The 17421-nt window shown below is 37.9% G+C and overlaps 1 protein-coding gene across 1 annotated transcript in view; it reads right to left on the bottom strand.

Annotated features, from left to right (window-relative positions):
• LOC138156879 (contactin-associated protein-like 2) overlaps positions 1–17421 on the bottom strand; it is a 2167135-nt gene that overhangs the window by 1067733 nt on the left and 1081981 nt on the right. The window contains exon 10 of the mRNA XM_069082365.1: positions 3807–3913. Coding sequence (XP_068938466.1) covers positions 3807–3913 — 107 coding nt within the window. The remainder of the gene's footprint in view (positions 1–3806; positions 3914–17421) is intronic.

Raw genomic sequence — 17421 nt, 5'->3', positions numbered from 1 at the left:
TCTATCTATCTATCTATCTATCTATCTATCTATCTATCTATCTATCTATCTATCTATCTATCTCTATGTCTCTCTATCTCAAAACAGTCATGGGCATATTAGTGGGCTATCTTGTGTAGATAGCACATATTTCCATTTACAGATAATTATAGCATCATACTTTATAGACTTGGACAAAACATTTTCGTTTAGCTTCTCCTCATGCTTAAATTATTCCCTGGAAATCATATCTTTATAGACATTAGGGTTTCATATGTATTGCCCTCCCCACTGGGCTACCTGCATCCCTGATGTACAGGTTAGGTGCCTTGCAGAACAAGTATCCCAGGTTCAAAATACTTAGTGGGCCCACATTCTCAAAAATTATACTTCATGAAATCCCATCAGTGTATTTACCTTTAATAGCCACCCAGTAGGTACAGTTAGCTCAAAGAAATGATATTTGCTGAGATGTTATTTTAGGAATACTAGCTGTCAGCCATATACCCCATGAACATGAGGCATATCCTCCCACAAATTCATGCAGCATCAGCAGGAAGAGTAGGCACATGTGTAGGGAACACTACCAGAGAGACACTCATACAAGGGATATGTCTGACTAAGGGAAATCCCACCTCTTGATGCTGTAGGGACTCAATGCCCTTTCTCTTCCTGTGGAATCTTCAAGTTTCTCCCCCTGGGACACATCTCTACTGAGCAGTTTGCGGCCTGTGTCTGCTCCTCTCAGCATCTTGTTTCCCAGTTGCCCGATCTATTCTTTCTAAACATTGGTTGCAACGTATTAACCTGGGTCTTCCCTGGACCCTCACCCTGTGGGTGAGTAGCTTTTCTTCAAGACACTATTGTCAATGAAAGAGAACTTCAGAGAAATCTCCTGTGTCCCAGCCAAAGAGCATGAAGTGTTTTCTTCTTAATTCCTGGCTTCTACTTCCAAAGCTATCTCCATTCTCAAATAGAAGAGCTGGTTTATAACCTTCTTGTTTTTCTTGGACTATTCTTACTTATTTATTTGTTTGATTATTCATTTTAGTTTTTTCTTCATCTCTGTCATTTAATTATAAAGTCTTTTTAAAGATCTTGTATGAATTCTTTTTAGGCAGGTTTGATGATTTTTGTTTTTGCTTTTTTTTTGAAGGGGGGATGGCAAGGCAATTGGGGTTAAGTGACTTGTCCAAGGTCACATGGCTACTAAGTACTAAGTGTCTGAGACCACATCTGAACTCAGGTCCTCCTGACTTTAGGGCCGGTGAATCACTATGTAGATTCACTATGCCACCTAGCCTCCCTGATGCTTTTTCATGTAACATTTGATGTTACTCTTAGCAGGGTTTTTTTCCTTCAATATCCTCCTCTGAAGATGTATGCCACTCATCTCCATTCAAGTAACAGCTTCCTATGGTTGGCGTCTTTCTCCTTTTTGCCTATGTATTTTTTTTTTGTGGCAATAGCTTAATTTTTGTAATTACCTCTAGCCCTGGGGTATGGGAAATGGTACCTCTTGCCCTAGATCTTCAATTCTCCCCTCTAACCTGGAACCAAAGCCAAACCTCCAACCTCCTGTAAGTGCTCACAGCCAGGGTATGCCCCACTGCTTCTGCACTCACCAGCCTGTGCTGGTTCTTTCTTGCCCCTGCCAATCTTCGCAGCACAAGTGGGTCTGGTGCTCCTTATCAGCAATGGTTCTCTCAATCTTCTCAGCCTCAAATGCCCAACTTCCCTCACTATCCTGGGGTAAAAGTTTCTGTGGTTGGGGCCAATGCAACTCTCAAAATAGTTAGTCCTAGGGCTTCTTCTTGTTGTTTTCTTCTTATTTCTTTTTTTTTTTGTATTTTTAAATTTTTTCTGTCTTTTTAATTTGTCACTTGCTGTTAAAGCAGATCCTAGGCTGGAGGTGTTTACTCTTCACAGGGACCAAAACTTGTCCTGGGATTTTTCTTTAGATCTTCTCAAATTGTCCCAGGAAGACCCAAGTTGTACACCTATTCTTATTTATCTCCACCCACCCTTTCTAAGGTTCTATTTTAACTCTTTTGTGAGGGAAAATCTTGAGAGCTTGGAATTTTCTGATCTACTCCACCATCTTCGCAGAATTCTTCAGACTGTCTTGGTTTGTAAAGAACACCCAATGACTAATCATTCCTATCATGCTATCAAGTTTGATTGAAGGACCCTCATGAAGGCTTGGGAACCTGTGGCCTCAATGCCACACATAGGTGTGGTCTTCTTCTAGGTCCTTGGTTTGGGCCTTTTGACTCAGTCCATGTTTTACAGAATAATTCCTTCTACCTGTGCTTTGAATGTTGTCAGAGTCACACTTGAGGGCCTAGAGGGTGACACACTTGAGGACCTAGAGGGCAACATGTGGCCTGGAGGCTGCAGGTTCCCCACCTCTGATCTAAACACTTCTCTATACCTTAAGATCTCAATATTTCAGTGCCCCTGTCACCTTCTTTGTACATTTTTGTAATTTAATCAAAACTTTATTTCCTTTCTCACTTTCTTCTTATTCTGTGAGTTTATCAAGGAGAATAAGGGGAAATCAATTGTTCACAGTCTTGTTAGCCAGACTCAGTTCCCTGGACTAGACTCAGAGTTAGAACAACTTGAGCTCATGTTTAGCTTCTGACATAAACTGGATATGTGATTCTAGGCAACATGCTTCATTTCTAAGTTTGCTAGTAACTCTCAAAGGTTAGAAATTTCAGAACCGGTGTCACTCTAAATTGATTAAAGAAATTTCCTCACCTTAAACTTCCCCACAACAATGAAATTTTAATTCCCACTGAAAACCAAACCCAAGATAAAACTATAACTTAAAAAAAACCCCAATAACACAAAAACAAGTCTTTCCAAATTGGTCTTTTTCTTTGATATGCTATCTCTATATGTATCTTTTATAGTTAATGCCATATTACCAGAAGGTGCTGAATGAAGCTTACAAAGATCAGTTCCTACTGCCTCAAAATATAATTCTGCTTTTGTGAGCACCAGAAAGCTATAAAAATGAATATTCAGCAGTTGGAATCTTTTCTCTTGGCTACAATTAAAGCTCCCCCTGGCCTACTCATCAGACTTCCTAGGTAAAATTTGTTCATTTTTACTGTTAATCTCAAAATAACTCTACTTTTCTACCTGTTATATTCATCAAAATGCACATTTACTATTACCCTGTATTTCAGGAAAGGGAACTATCATGAAAAAAACATTTATTACACCTTCAATTGAATAACCAAGCTACCATTTACATAGATAGTAAGTCATAGATCTGGGCTTGGCATGATAACTCAATGGATCTCAAGAGATTCATTATGTAGCCTCTATTAGGACAGGTCACTTTCTGTTTGCTGTTCTTTAACTTACTATGTGCCTTCAAGGTCCTTTGATACTGCACCAAACACAGTGAGTTTCTGGACCTATAGATGTTTACACTTAAGAATTATTAGTTACATCATGCCCATTATAACATCACCACCAGTGTCCAAACCATGAGTAGGGTCAATATTGTCAATTGTTCTCAATATCAAGTACTTCTGCCAAGACCAGTGTAAACTAAACAATGCATCCATTAAATATAGGGATTATTTTGTCCTCTTTCTGTCATTCAGCTTTGCAAGTGTATTTTGAAAACTCAGGTGTTACTTTGTGTAAGACCTATAGCAAAATCCTTCATTCAGTAGCTAATTTTCTAGTTCATGGCTTATCCAGGCTTAGTTTTCTAGGCTTTTTTAGGAGTGGCAAAAAAACAAACAAAAAACATAGAATTCTTATGTAATTACAAATGTAAAGTGAGATAAATTGGCACTTACAGTTATGGCAGGTGGCCCCGCTGTATCCTGTCCCATCACAAGTGCACTTGAAGCTGTCCCAGGTTTGAGAGCATTTACCACCATGCTCACAGTGATTGGGCACACATCTGTCAGAACAAGAGACAAACAGAAATGAACCAACCAACAAACAAGATTTATGAATGGCCAACTTCCAAGCTGCCTGGGCAATATATCATTTCAATGCCAGTTTGCCTTACTGAAGCAATTAATCCTTGTTAGTTTAAGCAGATTAATATGATTCATGATGGAAGGTGCCAACTGTACAAAAGATGATGTATCACAGGTCTGGTGTTTCCCAATTTTGAGCAAACAGCAGAAATTAACAAACTGTTGGAAGATTCATTTGCATATCAGAGGTTGAAATTTATTCTTGCCTTTATACAAAGGAAGATACTTGCTCTGTCATTATCCCAGGAGGAAGATGGAGATAAGCTGCCTTGCATGTCTATGGCATGTTCTACAGTATGACTAAGCTAGTCATAGCAAGCTGACTTTCTATAATGCAGGCTGTATCAAGAGTATTGATGCTATTCTTACCTTATTAAAACCATTATAAACCTACCAGTTAATGGAGGCCACTAGAAGCATGTCAACCAGTGGAAGTTGTTGGAGTGATATCATGTATCAGATACTCCTTGACAAAACTGTACAGAAGCCGTAACTTATTTTTGACAAGTCTATGTTCTTTTCTTTACCACCTCTTTCCTCTTTTGTAACCCATCATTTTCTGAACCCATTCAACAGAGATGGAGACAGGGGGAGGAAGTTCACCTGTAAACTTTAGAAAGTGATTTTTTTTTCATTAATTTGTTCAACAAATATTTATTAAGAATTACCTTCGTGCAAAAGCAGAGTATCAGAATAGATAGAGAATGAAGTTTGGAGTCAGGGATACTTAGATTTAAATACCACCTTTCATCCTTACTGCCCATGTGATCCTGGGCAAATCCCTTATACCCTATGTGATACATTCTACTCCCCAGAGAGCTGGACAAGGAACTGGGATCTGTCTACCACTGAACCCAGGTGACAGTCTGGTGAGTCCAGGTAGAATCTGGCATCATGGAAGGGGATCCCAGGGAATGTGAGAACTGGCGCCAAGTCAAGATGAAAAGACCTCTGACTGGGTACTGAGTAATGATGAAACTGTAGTTTACTAGAGACCTAGGGGTGGAGGGTTTGTCCATTTTCTAATTATTATACTTAGTGATTAATGACACTTAGCAATTGATTGTTGTATAAGTGACTGGTTGAGTTAATTTAGTATGCCCCATGAGTGGAAGACTTTGGCTATTGTACTTTAAGATGATTGTTCTTTGTTCAAAACTTTGTGGCCACTATAGTGGAAACTATGTGGCCGTTTTAATGATAAGCTGTTGTGAATACTACATTGTGATTTTCTATGATAAGTTGTAATATTGTGAATGTTGTACCTTGATTTTCTCTGAATGTTTTGCTTTGATTTGTTATGGAATAAATAGGGTGTTCACTATACTGTGTAATCAGAACCTTAAAAGTTGTTCACAGTAGCATTCTGGAAAGCTGCTCGTGCATGGCATTATACCTGGTAGGGTAGATGAAGCCTCAACTATGTCACCACATATCAGCAAGGCAGAATATGTCAAAGTGTAAGATGGATACAAATGTCAAAGGAAATTGTAGAAGGGACACATCACATAGGATTGGTAGATCATGGAAAACTTTCTGGAACCAGTAGCGTTTGCTTGGAGACTTTGAAAGATGAGTAAGACCGAACCAGGTAGTGGGAGAAGAGGCAGCATTCTGGACACTGGGAACTGCAATAAGCAAAGGTACAAAGGCATATAGCCAGAGCTGTTTGTGGAGCAGGGTACAACGACAGAATTTAGAAGTGGAAGAGACCTTGGAGCTCATCTGGTATAACACCTTCAATTCTGCTCAAGAATAAACATTAGATATGCTCTAATGCAGATTCTTAAAAAAGAAAAGCATACCTTTGTCATGCTTTACATATCTGCTATGTGCCATGTATTATGCTAGACATGAAAAATAGAAGAGATAAAATTGAAGGCTCTACCCCCAAAGGGCTTACATTTTAAAACTGATTAATGATGTGCTTTAATATGTGTAAAAGTAGAGAACTGATGCAAAGCCAAAAAGAAGTTGTTTTCCAGAAGAGAACATTAATGACTGGGGGAAGGTGGAGGGGAATCAGTAAATGCCATGTGTGCCTGGTGATGTCTCAGCTTTACTTTGAAGGAAGTTGGGGAATCTACAAGGGTGAAGAACATAGAGGGAATGCATCACAGAAGTGAGGGGTTAATTGTACAAATGCAAAGGCTAGGACATATGAGAAGGAATGCTGAGAGACCAGCGTGTGAGTGAAGGGGAGCAATATGAAATGAGAGGTGAAAAATGAAGCCCATATAGGTAAAGTTTGCCACACAAACAGAAGTGGGAGACCCAGAGTTAGAAGGCAGGTCCTTTCACTCCAAATCCAACAGATCAGTAATGCTAATGCTTCATAAGCTCCTTGAGTTCAGGGGCTGTTTTTTGTCTCTTTTTTATTGCTAGTGCTTAGCACAGTATCTGGCACATAGTAAGTGTTTAATAAGTATATATTGTTTAATTAATATCCCATCCATCACCATGTGTCTTGTGGTGCATTTGCAGGAAGCCAGAGAGCTGGAGTAAAAGTAGTTGTAAGATGGCATCAAACTGACACTAGGAGAAATATAAAAATCTCACAGGTGAGCTCTATCTTGCTAGGAACAGGTTTGACAATGAGACTTAGTCCTGTCCTAAGGGATCTAATGTAGGAAACAGTTTGTCTGTTGTTTATTGAGAAGAAGGCACAGCAGGTAAGCATTTAGGCCTTTAGGATAAATGAAAGCATGACTAATTTATTTTAGGTAGTCCTAGCCTAGATCTCCATGGAAAAGAATCACTCTGCCAGGGCTTTGATGTTCCATATTCATTAATGCATGCTTTGTGATACTGATTCTTAACAAAAAACAAAAAATGGATGGCTTTGTAATGCTTTATGTATTAAAAAAACAACCCAGAAGTTTTCTCTTCCTAATGTTTTAGGAAATTAATTTAGCTAACCCTAATTAAGTCAGATAGTATTAGCATGAGAGACATAGAAAGATAGAATAGAAAGAACAGGAGACGGAGTCAGAAAGCCTTGACTCAAGTCCTACTTTTGTTACCTAAAGGCTGTGTGAACCTGGGCAAGTCACCTAATCAGCCCCAGGGACCTCCCTAAGTTACAGATGAAATACTGATCTGAACCTGTGAAAGGGATTTCCACACAGTCAAACCCTTCCACCAATGAAATCAAAGGGAATTGGAATTCAGTAAAGGAAATCCACAGAATAACCACATACATATCTATAATCAAGAGCATACAAGGTATGTATGTTTTTTGTTTTCTTTTCTTTTTTTTTGACTATACCTATAATTTCAAAGTTATAAGTAGCCCCAGTTAAGAAATTCCCTTTTCTAACTAGGTTAGTTAGTACTAGAGCTATAATTCATGGCTGTAGAGTGATTCCTAGAGTATTTAGAGACCTAGTGACTTATCCAGGCTCACACAGATAGTATGTATCAGAGATGGCACTTCAGCCCAATTCTTCTTGACTCTGAGATCAGCTGTGTAGAGACTGTATAGTGTGGCCTTTTACATTATGTATTAAAATCAAACAACTTGGGGCATACATAATCATCAAGTGAGGAAGATGAGGTATTTTCTTTAAAAACTTTTTTATTATATTTTTTTCATGCCATCAGAATTTCTTTCACTATTCTCTTCCCTACCCCCTGTCAGAGAACCATGCCATATAACAAATCACATTTTAAAATGAAAAATAATGGGATACTTTCTAGTATACTTTATATTACTTCTCAGGGTTAATTGGAGGAAAACCCATTGTAAACCTTAAAACATCACAAGAGTATGAATTATTGATATTATACAGCATTTGGGACATTGGCATAAGTGGTTTACAGAATTTCAAAGATTTCTCAAAATGTGAAAATCTGAATGTGAATTTTCACATTTTACTTGCAAATGTTCCACTCCCTTTTCTTAAAATGTTTTCTCTTTCTAATTTCCATTATCCTTCTGCTCAGCACTAGCTCTCTCATTAATGGTAAAATACATTTTTGCTTTCAAATAAACTGGGCGAAAAATGCAATTTACAACCTCTGATTTTGTATCATCATATTAAAAAAAGATTAGGACCTCCTACCAACCAAATTAAAATGATTTCAGAAAATAAAATACAAATTAAACTCACTCTGAACAGCAATATACCTTACAGGCACAAAAAACTCCTCTCTGTCATGTTAGTACAAGAGTTGGAAATCACACCAAATAAATTGAAGTCCTCTTAGAAGAAATGCTTGTTTTACTGTAAGAAATACAGATCACTTTCCCAAATGATTTGATATTCAATGCTGTTTTCATTCTGAAAGATAAAGCAGATTTTCTAGGAAATCTGTGGATCAGCAGAGTACAGGCAGGACCTTAACCACACTGGGCCATTTGGAGCAGCAGCATAAATGCTCCTCTCCTACCTCTCCATGCACCAACTGTTTACATTTTCATGTTCTCCTGAGTTCTTATTTTCCACTGGTGTGTGATTCTTACAAAAAGCCCTGGCTCAAGGAAAACTATTATTTGCTTCATAATTAATCTTAACTTGAAATTTTTTGGGGGGTGGGTGGTATAGGATCTGCAAATATTTACACATTGGACATTAGTCAGGTTACAAAGAAGGATTGTAACAGATGGAATGAATAGATGGAATGAACAATGGGGAAAAGAAAACAAAATAAGAAAAAGAAAAAAAGCAGGTAATTTGCTTCAATCTGCATTCAGGCTCTGTTCTTCCTAGTTCTTTTTCTGAAGGTAGACATCTCTTTCCATCATGAGTCTTTTAGAGCTGTCTCATAACCCTGCATTGCTGAGAAGAGTCCAGTCTATCAAAGTTGGTCATCACATATATGTTGTGTCTGTAAATATGTAGAGATTTCTTCTAATTCTGCTCTTCTCACTCAGCATTAGTTCATATAAGCCTCTCCAGGTAAATATGAAGTCTATCTGCTCCTCATTTTTTTTTAAAGCAATTGGGGTTAAGTAACTTGCTCAGGGTTATATGGTCAGTTATTTTTTGTGTGGGAGCCAAGTATCTGAGGCTGGAACCGACCCTGGGTCTCCTGACACTGGGGGCAGTGCTCTTACTCACTGCGCCACCTGGCTGCCCCTAGCTCCTCATTTCTTATAGGACAATAGTATTCAATTACATTCATATACAACCACTTGTTTAGTCATTCCCCAATTGAGAGGCATCCTCTTAATATCCAATTCTTTGCCACCACAAAAAGAGCTACTATAAATATTTTTGTACATATGGGTCTTCCTCTCACTTCTATGAACTCTTTGGGATACAACTCTAAAAGTGGTACTACTGGGTCAAAGGGTATGCAATTATTTATAGCCCTTTGGGTATAGTTCCAGATTGCTCTCCAGAATGGTTGAATCAGTTCACTATTCCACCAACAATGCATTAGTGTTCCAATTTTTCTGCATCCTCTCCATTATTTGTCATTTTCCTGTTTTGTCATCTTAGCCAATGTGACTGGTGAGATGTGGTACCTCAGAGTTGTTTTAATTTGTATTTCTCTAATCAATAGTGATTTAGAGCATTTTTTCATATGCTTATAGATATCTTTAATTTCCTCATCTGAAAACTGCCTGTTCATATCCTTTGACCATTTATCAATTGAGGAATGACTTGTATTCTCATAGATTTGACTCAATTCTCTGTATATTTTAGAAATGAGGCCTTTATCAGAGACATTGCTTGTAAAAATTCTTTCCCAATTTTCCACTTCCCCCCTAATCTTGGTTACATTGTCTTTGTTTATACAGAAGCTTTTCAATTCAATGTAATCAAAATTATCCATTTTGCATTTTATAATGCTCTCTATTTCTTGTTTGGTCATACAGTCTTCCCCTCTCCATAAATCTGACAGGTAAACTATTCCTTGCTTTCCAAGATTGCTTAAGTATCATCCTTTATACTTAGATCATGCACACATTTAGACTTGATTTTGGTATATGGTGTTAGATAATGGTCTATGCCCAGTTTCTGCCATACTATATTCCAGTTTTCCCAGCAGTTTTTGGCAATTAATGAGTTCTTATCCCCAAAACTGGGGTCTTTGGGTTTATCAAACAGTAGATTACTATAGTCATTGACTACTGACTCGTTTACCCAATCTATTTCATTTATCCACTGCTCTATTCCTCAGCCAATACCAACTAGTTCTGATGACTGCTACTTCATAATACAGATTAAAATCTGGTATAGCTATGCCAGTTAGATTTTGAACATCCTGTCCCAGTTCACAAATTTTTTATTTTTAAGGATTTGTTTTCTTCAGTGAGATTTTTTTCCAATTTGGTCACTGTAGATTTAAATTTATCTTCTACCTCTCTCATTTGGCTTTTAAAATCTTTCTTGAGCTCCTCCAAGAATGATTTTTGGGCTTCATACCAGTTCATATTTCCTTTTTTGGTTTCTAGTGTGGATACAGAGTCCATGGTGTCTCCTAAAAGTGATTCTTCTCATTCACAATAATAGGATTCAATTGTCTTTGGTCTTGCCTTTGCAAGTTACTTAGAGCCCATTGTAATTACCTATTTTCTGACCTTTAAAGTATATTTCTGCTCTTGGGGTACAGAGGACTCTGACCTAAGCTTCTCAGTCTGGGAGCTAGGTGCCTGGCTGTTGACTTTGTGTGCTGTAGCCTCTAGGTGTCTAGATTGAGGCCAAGGACAGGACTCTTAGTGTTTCCCCTGAGTTACCCTGAGGCTCACGGACTAATCTGTGGGGGAGGGGTGGTAAGGCCACTTCAGATTTCAACCTCTATGCCCCTGGGCTACAGCTAAGGCAGGCTCAGCAGCTGGCAGCCATCAGAGCTGGTGTCTGTAGATTGCCCTGGTGGTGCTAAGGCCCACCTGGGCTTGTGTTGTTAGTGCTTGCTGTCTCCACCACCCTGGGCTTTTAGATCTCCTGCTGGGGTGGTGCTTGTTGGGACCTGTTCCACCCTTCACTTCAGACTCCTTACTGCCTCAGTTACACCCTTTATCAGTTACTCCTAAGCCTGAGGGATTTCATTATTTCAGGATTTTACTCTGGGTGGGGCATTTATCTCTGGGTTTTCTGGGTTAGGGAGGGGATTCAGAGCAGCTAGGGTTTACTTTGCCATCTTGGCTTCTGGAAATTCAGGTAGATGAGTTTTAAATTTCCAAGCTGTGGGCTGATAGCCCCAGGAGAAGCTGCAGACCCTGCTGTGGGTCCTGTGATTTTTCTTACCCAGCTCTGACTGATGATCCCATCCACTGGTGAGACAGCTGTGAATACCTTGGGGTGGGTGAGTCTGCTGGCTGAGGCTCCTTCTAACTCTGCTGTAGTCTGCTCTCTAGTCCCCCTGGTGCAGCCGAGCTCCCCCTGCCCAGACCTATGTGGGCACTTTTCTGGGCTGGATTCTGCGTTCTGTCTCCCAATGGATTCTGTCACTCTAAAATCCATTCAGATTCACTTAATAAAGTTTAGTGACAGGATTCATGGAGAAGCTTAGAAAAGTTACTGCTTCCTTTCTGCCATCTTGGCTCCACCCCCACTGATCATCTCTTGAAAAAGATCCCAAAAAGAAAACTCCTAGGAATATTATAGCCAAATTCCAGAGTTCCCAGGTCAAAGAGAAAATACTGGAAGCGTCCAGGAAGAAACAATTTGAGTATTGTGGAAACACAATCAGGATAACACAAGACCTAGCAGCTTCTACATTAAGGGATTGAAGTGCTTGGAATATGATATTCCTGAGGTCAAAGGAGCTAGGACTAAAACCAAGAATCATCTACCCAGCAAAACTGGGTACAATGCTACAGGTGAAAATATAGCCATTCAATGAAATAGAGGATTTTCAAGCATTCTTGATGAAAAAAACAGAGCTGAACAGAAAATTTGACTTTCAAATACAAGAAGCAAGAGAAACATGAGAAGATAAAAAGGAAAAAGAAGTCACAAGGAACTTGTTAAAGTTGAACTATTTACATTCCTACATGGAAAAAAAATAATTGTAACTCAAGACTTTTCTCAGTATGAAGGTAGTTGAAGGGAATATATGTGTGTATATGTGTATATACATATACATACATATATGTATGTATAGGAGGGTGTATGCATATATAAATATGTATGTGAGTATGGGCATGTGTATGTTCATGTATACATAGACAGAGGGCACAGGATGTGTTGAATAGGAAGGGATGATTTCTAAAAAATAAAATTAAGAGTTGATAGAGGAATATAATGAGAGGAGATAGGGAGAGACAGAATAGCATAAATTATCTCATATAAAAGAGGCAAGAGAAAACTGTTACAATGGAGGGGAAGAGCATAAAGGTGAAAGGGAATGGGACAACCTGATTCTCATTGAGTTTGGCTTAAGGAGGGAATAACATACACACTAAATTGGGTATTTTACCCTACAGGAAAATAGGGGGATAGGGAATAAGAGGGGGGATGATAGAGTGGAGGGCAGATTGGAGGAGAGAGTAGTTAGGAGCAAACATTTTTGAAAAGGGTCCAAAATGAAAATAGAACAAGTGGGGGACAGGATAGGATGGAGGGAAATATAGTTTGTCTTCTACAATATAACTACCATGGAGATGATTTGGGTAAGTACACATGTACAACCCATATTGAATTACTTGACTTTCTAGTGGGGGTGGGTGAGGAGGGAAGAAGGGAAAAAATCCGGAACTCAAAGTATTAAAATCAAATGTTAAAAAATATATATTATTTTTTTACATGCAACTGGGAAATAAGACATAGAGGCACTGGTGTATAGAAATCCATCTTGCCCTACTAGAAAGTCAGAGGGGGTTGGGGGAGGATATAAGAGAGAGCATGTTGGAGGAAGGGGTATTCAGTAGAATTGCTATTTTGGGGTGGGGGGTAGGGGAAAGACAGGGAGAAAATTTGTAACTCAAATCTTGTGGAAATGGAAGTTGAAAACTAAAAATAAACAAATTAAACAACAAAAAAAGAAAACTTCCCATCATAATTCACTATAATTCACAGGTACATAGAGCTTTAGTAACCCAGAAGGAACAACATAATAGAAATGTTAATTCAAAAAGAATAAAAGCATTAACATCTACTCTGACATTCTCTAACATCCTGAGAGAGCAAAGTCCTAAAAGGTGTCCCTGAAAAAACCAAGTCCTTAAAGGATGGGCAGATATGAAAGAAAAGAGTTCTGAAAGAAAAAGGAGTTGATCTCAAATCTGGCCCCTTCTTATTCAGTGGATTATCAAAAGCTCACTCTGAGCAGATATTATGTCTTGTATCACATAATTAGAATCCTATGCAAGAGTGTCCTCATTACTCTTAATAGGTTTTAGGTAACTGAAAGTTGAAAGGATTTGTGAAATTTCATTTTACCAAATGATTTCTCTTCTAATAGGATTGTAGCCTGAGTGTGGCATTATACAGGATTTGATCACAGAGCGGCAACTATAACTATGCAAATATATAGTGGCAGGTTCATTTCACCCTAAGGTTGAATGACTGCCATCTCAGGACCAAACATCCATTCTTTCCTCCATTTTCTCTGCTTGCCCCATAGAAATAAGAGCCAAGGTTCTCTGAATTGCCTTTTGATTAATGGCAGATCCTTAGATACACACAGAAAATATATGAGGTGGTATCTGCCTCATTATAAAGTAAAGCATCCTTTTAAGAAACTGATGAAATATCTGTAAAGTCCTATCTGGTTATTCAATGTGAAATTTAAGTGGTCATCTCAACATAATTTGCAGTCTGAAATATATGGATTTTGCTTTTATCCCAGCTTTCCCATTTCTTTTTGTTCATTGAAACAAGCAATTCATTTGAAATGCTATTTGAATGCCATTTCCTTACTATCAGGAATCTCTTTCCACAGTAATAATAATAGCTCTCATTTCTATAGCCCATTATGTTCCATAAGGCATTTTCCTTACAATGATTTAGAGAATGATAACATGTAAGTATGATTATCCCCCTTTTGTAGATGAGGAAACTGAGGCAGAAAAAGACTAAATAACTTGTTCACGGACACTAAGCAAAAGTGTCCTTGTAAAGTTAAACAACAGCTCTCCTAGAAAAAAAAAGATGTATGCAAGACACATTTTAAAATTTAATCTGCATTATCAACATTTTCTCTATCACCTTCTTAGGGCTAGACTAGGGTGGGGAATTTGCAGCCTAGAGGCCACATGTGGCCTTCTAGGTCCTTGCGTGTGGCCTTTTGACTGAGCCCAAGTTTTATAGGACAAATCCTTTTATTAAGGGGATTTGTTCTGTAAAGTCTGGATTCAGTCAAAGGGCCTCACTTGAGGACCTAGAGGGTCACATGTGGCCTCAAGGCTACAGGTTCCTCACACCTGGGCTAGACTATAGTTGTCAAACACCATTCCTATGGGTTGCCCCTGGTGCTCACCACTTCTCAGGGAAGCCCCAACTTTATTAAAGCATAAATTGGGAAATATTTAACAAAATAAATAAAATGCAGTAAAAGAGAAAACAATACATTTTAAAACCAAGTTAATATGCAGCAGCAGGGATCCTTATGTACTGATTAGGGCCAATTTCTATCTGAATTTGACAACTCTTCTGGACAATCAATAAATAAAGCCTGGATTTGCAGCATTTGATGATTTCCAAGTTACACATGTTCACAGCAAAAATGTAACAACTTACTCTCACAAGCTAGCTGGCTTCAGCACAAATTTACTAGTGATGATATGAATAAGGATTTCTACCCAATCCTTTTGAGTTAATATTCTTTTTTTAAAACTACACAGAAAGTTTCATAATAACCTTGGTGTTGAATAAACACCTATCTTCATTATTAATTTCTAATGATGTTTTAGCAAAGTACTTTATTTTTATGATTATTTCATGTTTTCTTGGGTATAGTTTTCCTTCTTTAAAATGTGTAACCCTGATAGAGTAATTTTCTAATATAGTGGTATATACAAATCAAGGTAGGTAGTTATGTGAAAGCTACATTCAAAAGCATTTAGAAACTTCTACTTTGCTTTTGTGGAGGCAGCTAGGTTGCCCAGTGAATAGAGCACTGGGCCTGGATTTAGGAAGACCTAAGTTCAAATTCAGCCTCAGACACTTGCTAGTTGTGTGACCCTGAGCAAGTCACTTAACATCTGCTTGCCTTAATCCACTAGAGAAGCAAATGGAAAATCATTCCAGTACCTTTGCATAGGAAACCTCATGGACAGTACTGGCATGATGTGGTCTAGGGGTCATGAAGAGTCAGACATGACTGAAAAATTGAACAACAATTGTGCTTTCAAGATCTCAAGATGTCTGCTGCCACAAAATATCCATCTCTTTAATACTAGTGTTCTCCCAGAGTTTGTTGAAGTAGCATTGCTGAGGTCATAATTACATCAGATACCATACATAGAGAAGAAGATGGATTAATAAAAAAATACTGTGAAGGTAACACTGACAAGAAAATTATTGCATATGAGATATAAGGGAGAGGAAAAAATGATTCCACATTTGCACACCTGGAAGAATGGTAATGACCTCAATAGAAATAAGGAAGTTTGGAGGAGGGACAGGTCTTGGGGGACATATGGTGAGTTCTATTGGAAAAAGATAGAGTTTGACATACTTATGGGCCATTTTGGTATTGTTGAACTAAAGGCAGTTGGAATCATGGGCTTGGAATTCAGTAGAGACATCAGGGCAGCCTGAGAGTCATCTGCATGAAGATGATCACTGAATCTATGTTAGCTCATGAAATTAACCAAAGGAAAGAGTTTCTAGAGAGGAGTCTTCAGTAGAAAGTCATGGGGTTGTGAATTGGTGGAAGAAGTTCAAGGAAAGGATTTTGATGAACTCAGTAAAGATCATAGGGAAGAAACGTAATTCAGAAGCCCTTAAGACTACAACTCAATAAAGTGGGCTTTGCAGCATCACATGACCTGCTTACTTTGGCTTCATTGGGTGAAAGTAGACAATAAAGCTCTTCAAGAGGCAAATTTAAAAATCCCTATCTCTACATTATCTTGAAACACCAGAACTCTACAAGATTTACCAGAGAGAGGGTAGGACTGGAACACAAACTTTAGACTAACAAGAGCCCCTGATATCAGGACCCTGGGTTTCTTCTCTAGCTTTGAGACTACTGGTGACCATGGACACATTGCTTCACCTCTCTCAGCCTCAATTTCTTTATCTATAAAACACAAATGATCATAATACTTATACTAAAACTCATAAGGTTTTTTGTTAAGAAGGAAACAATTCACAAACATTCAAAAAGAGTTAGATAAATGTAACTTGTTACCAATTACTATTGGTTTGTGAGAAGAGTAGATTAGCATTTTTACTGGGATCTCTTGTGTTTTATTTTCTTTTATGTGATAAAGCTCATTAAATATTTTTAAAGGATATGATTTACCAAATGAAATCAGTAGGAAAATATGTAGTGATTAAGCACTATATAGGGAATTAGAGTTTGTGCTTACAAAACTTCCTTTAGAGTTATCTGTAGGTCCATAAGATGTGGTTAGGAATTTAAGACAAGGGAAAATTAAAATTAAATGGTAGAAGTAAAAGGCATTAAACTATCCTCCAAAATATGGGTTCCTACCCCAAAGTCACAGTAGCAATGAATAAATACTCTATTATTTCTCCTCTGGATGACTATTTCACTTCTTGAATGGAGCCATTTTTAAACTTGCCCACGTTTAAAGGATAAACTATGGAGATACTGGTTTAGGAACAAAGAGGGAGAAACAAATAATGTCTAGAGAGCTCATCACTTCTAAGGAATATTTGCATAAAGAAAAAATAATCCTCCCAGGGCAGAAATGGAAAATAAATAAATCCTTATTTTTTAGGCATCAGCATGAAAGTGATTTTCCATTAACACCAGTCATAGCAAATACATATAACTGGGACATAAATCATTGTTTACAATAGCCATTAAAGGCAGAGTTAGAGATTAGAACATCAATTCTATTTGTCTCTCTCAGACAGACATTGACCAAGAAATATGCCAATAGAAAGCTTTCATATTTAAGGAGCTTTTTTTAAAGGCTAATTTTATTGACCCTGCCTGGAAAATTTCTGTTGACATCTGTCCACCAATAAGTCATTAAAAACAGGAAACTTCTAACTTCTCCAGTCATCTTCATGATAATTGTTAAAGAGCACTCAATCAGTGAAAATATTTATCAGTCAATACATTTTCTGTGTTCCAGTTGGGGAACAAGAGAGGCAGAGTGGTCATCTATTTAGCATACTGTATAGACATGGCATCAATGATTCAAAAACCATTATCAGTTGCCTATGGTAGACATTTACAGTCTAGATCCAAAACCCAATTTCTTAAGAGATTAAGAGATATGCAATCTGAGGCAGTGAGAACAACTGTTCTGAAAGCATTTTTAAGAGTTATGGATAGGCAAAGACTATGATGTTGTATGTCTCTAGTAGGAGTGAATTTAAATAAGTGA

Source organism: Petaurus breviceps, unplaced genomic scaffold, assembly GCF_028583685.1.
Source record: "Petaurus breviceps papuanus isolate PSGF00001 unplaced genomic scaffold, PetGlider_PUasm1.0 110, whole genome shotgun sequence".
NCBI classification, from domain to species: Eukaryota; Metazoa; Chordata; class Mammalia; order Diprotodontia; family Petauridae; genus Petaurus; species Petaurus breviceps.
The sequence above is the reverse complement of the archived record's forward strand: the minus strand, read 5'-3'. Positions and strand labels throughout refer to the sequence as shown.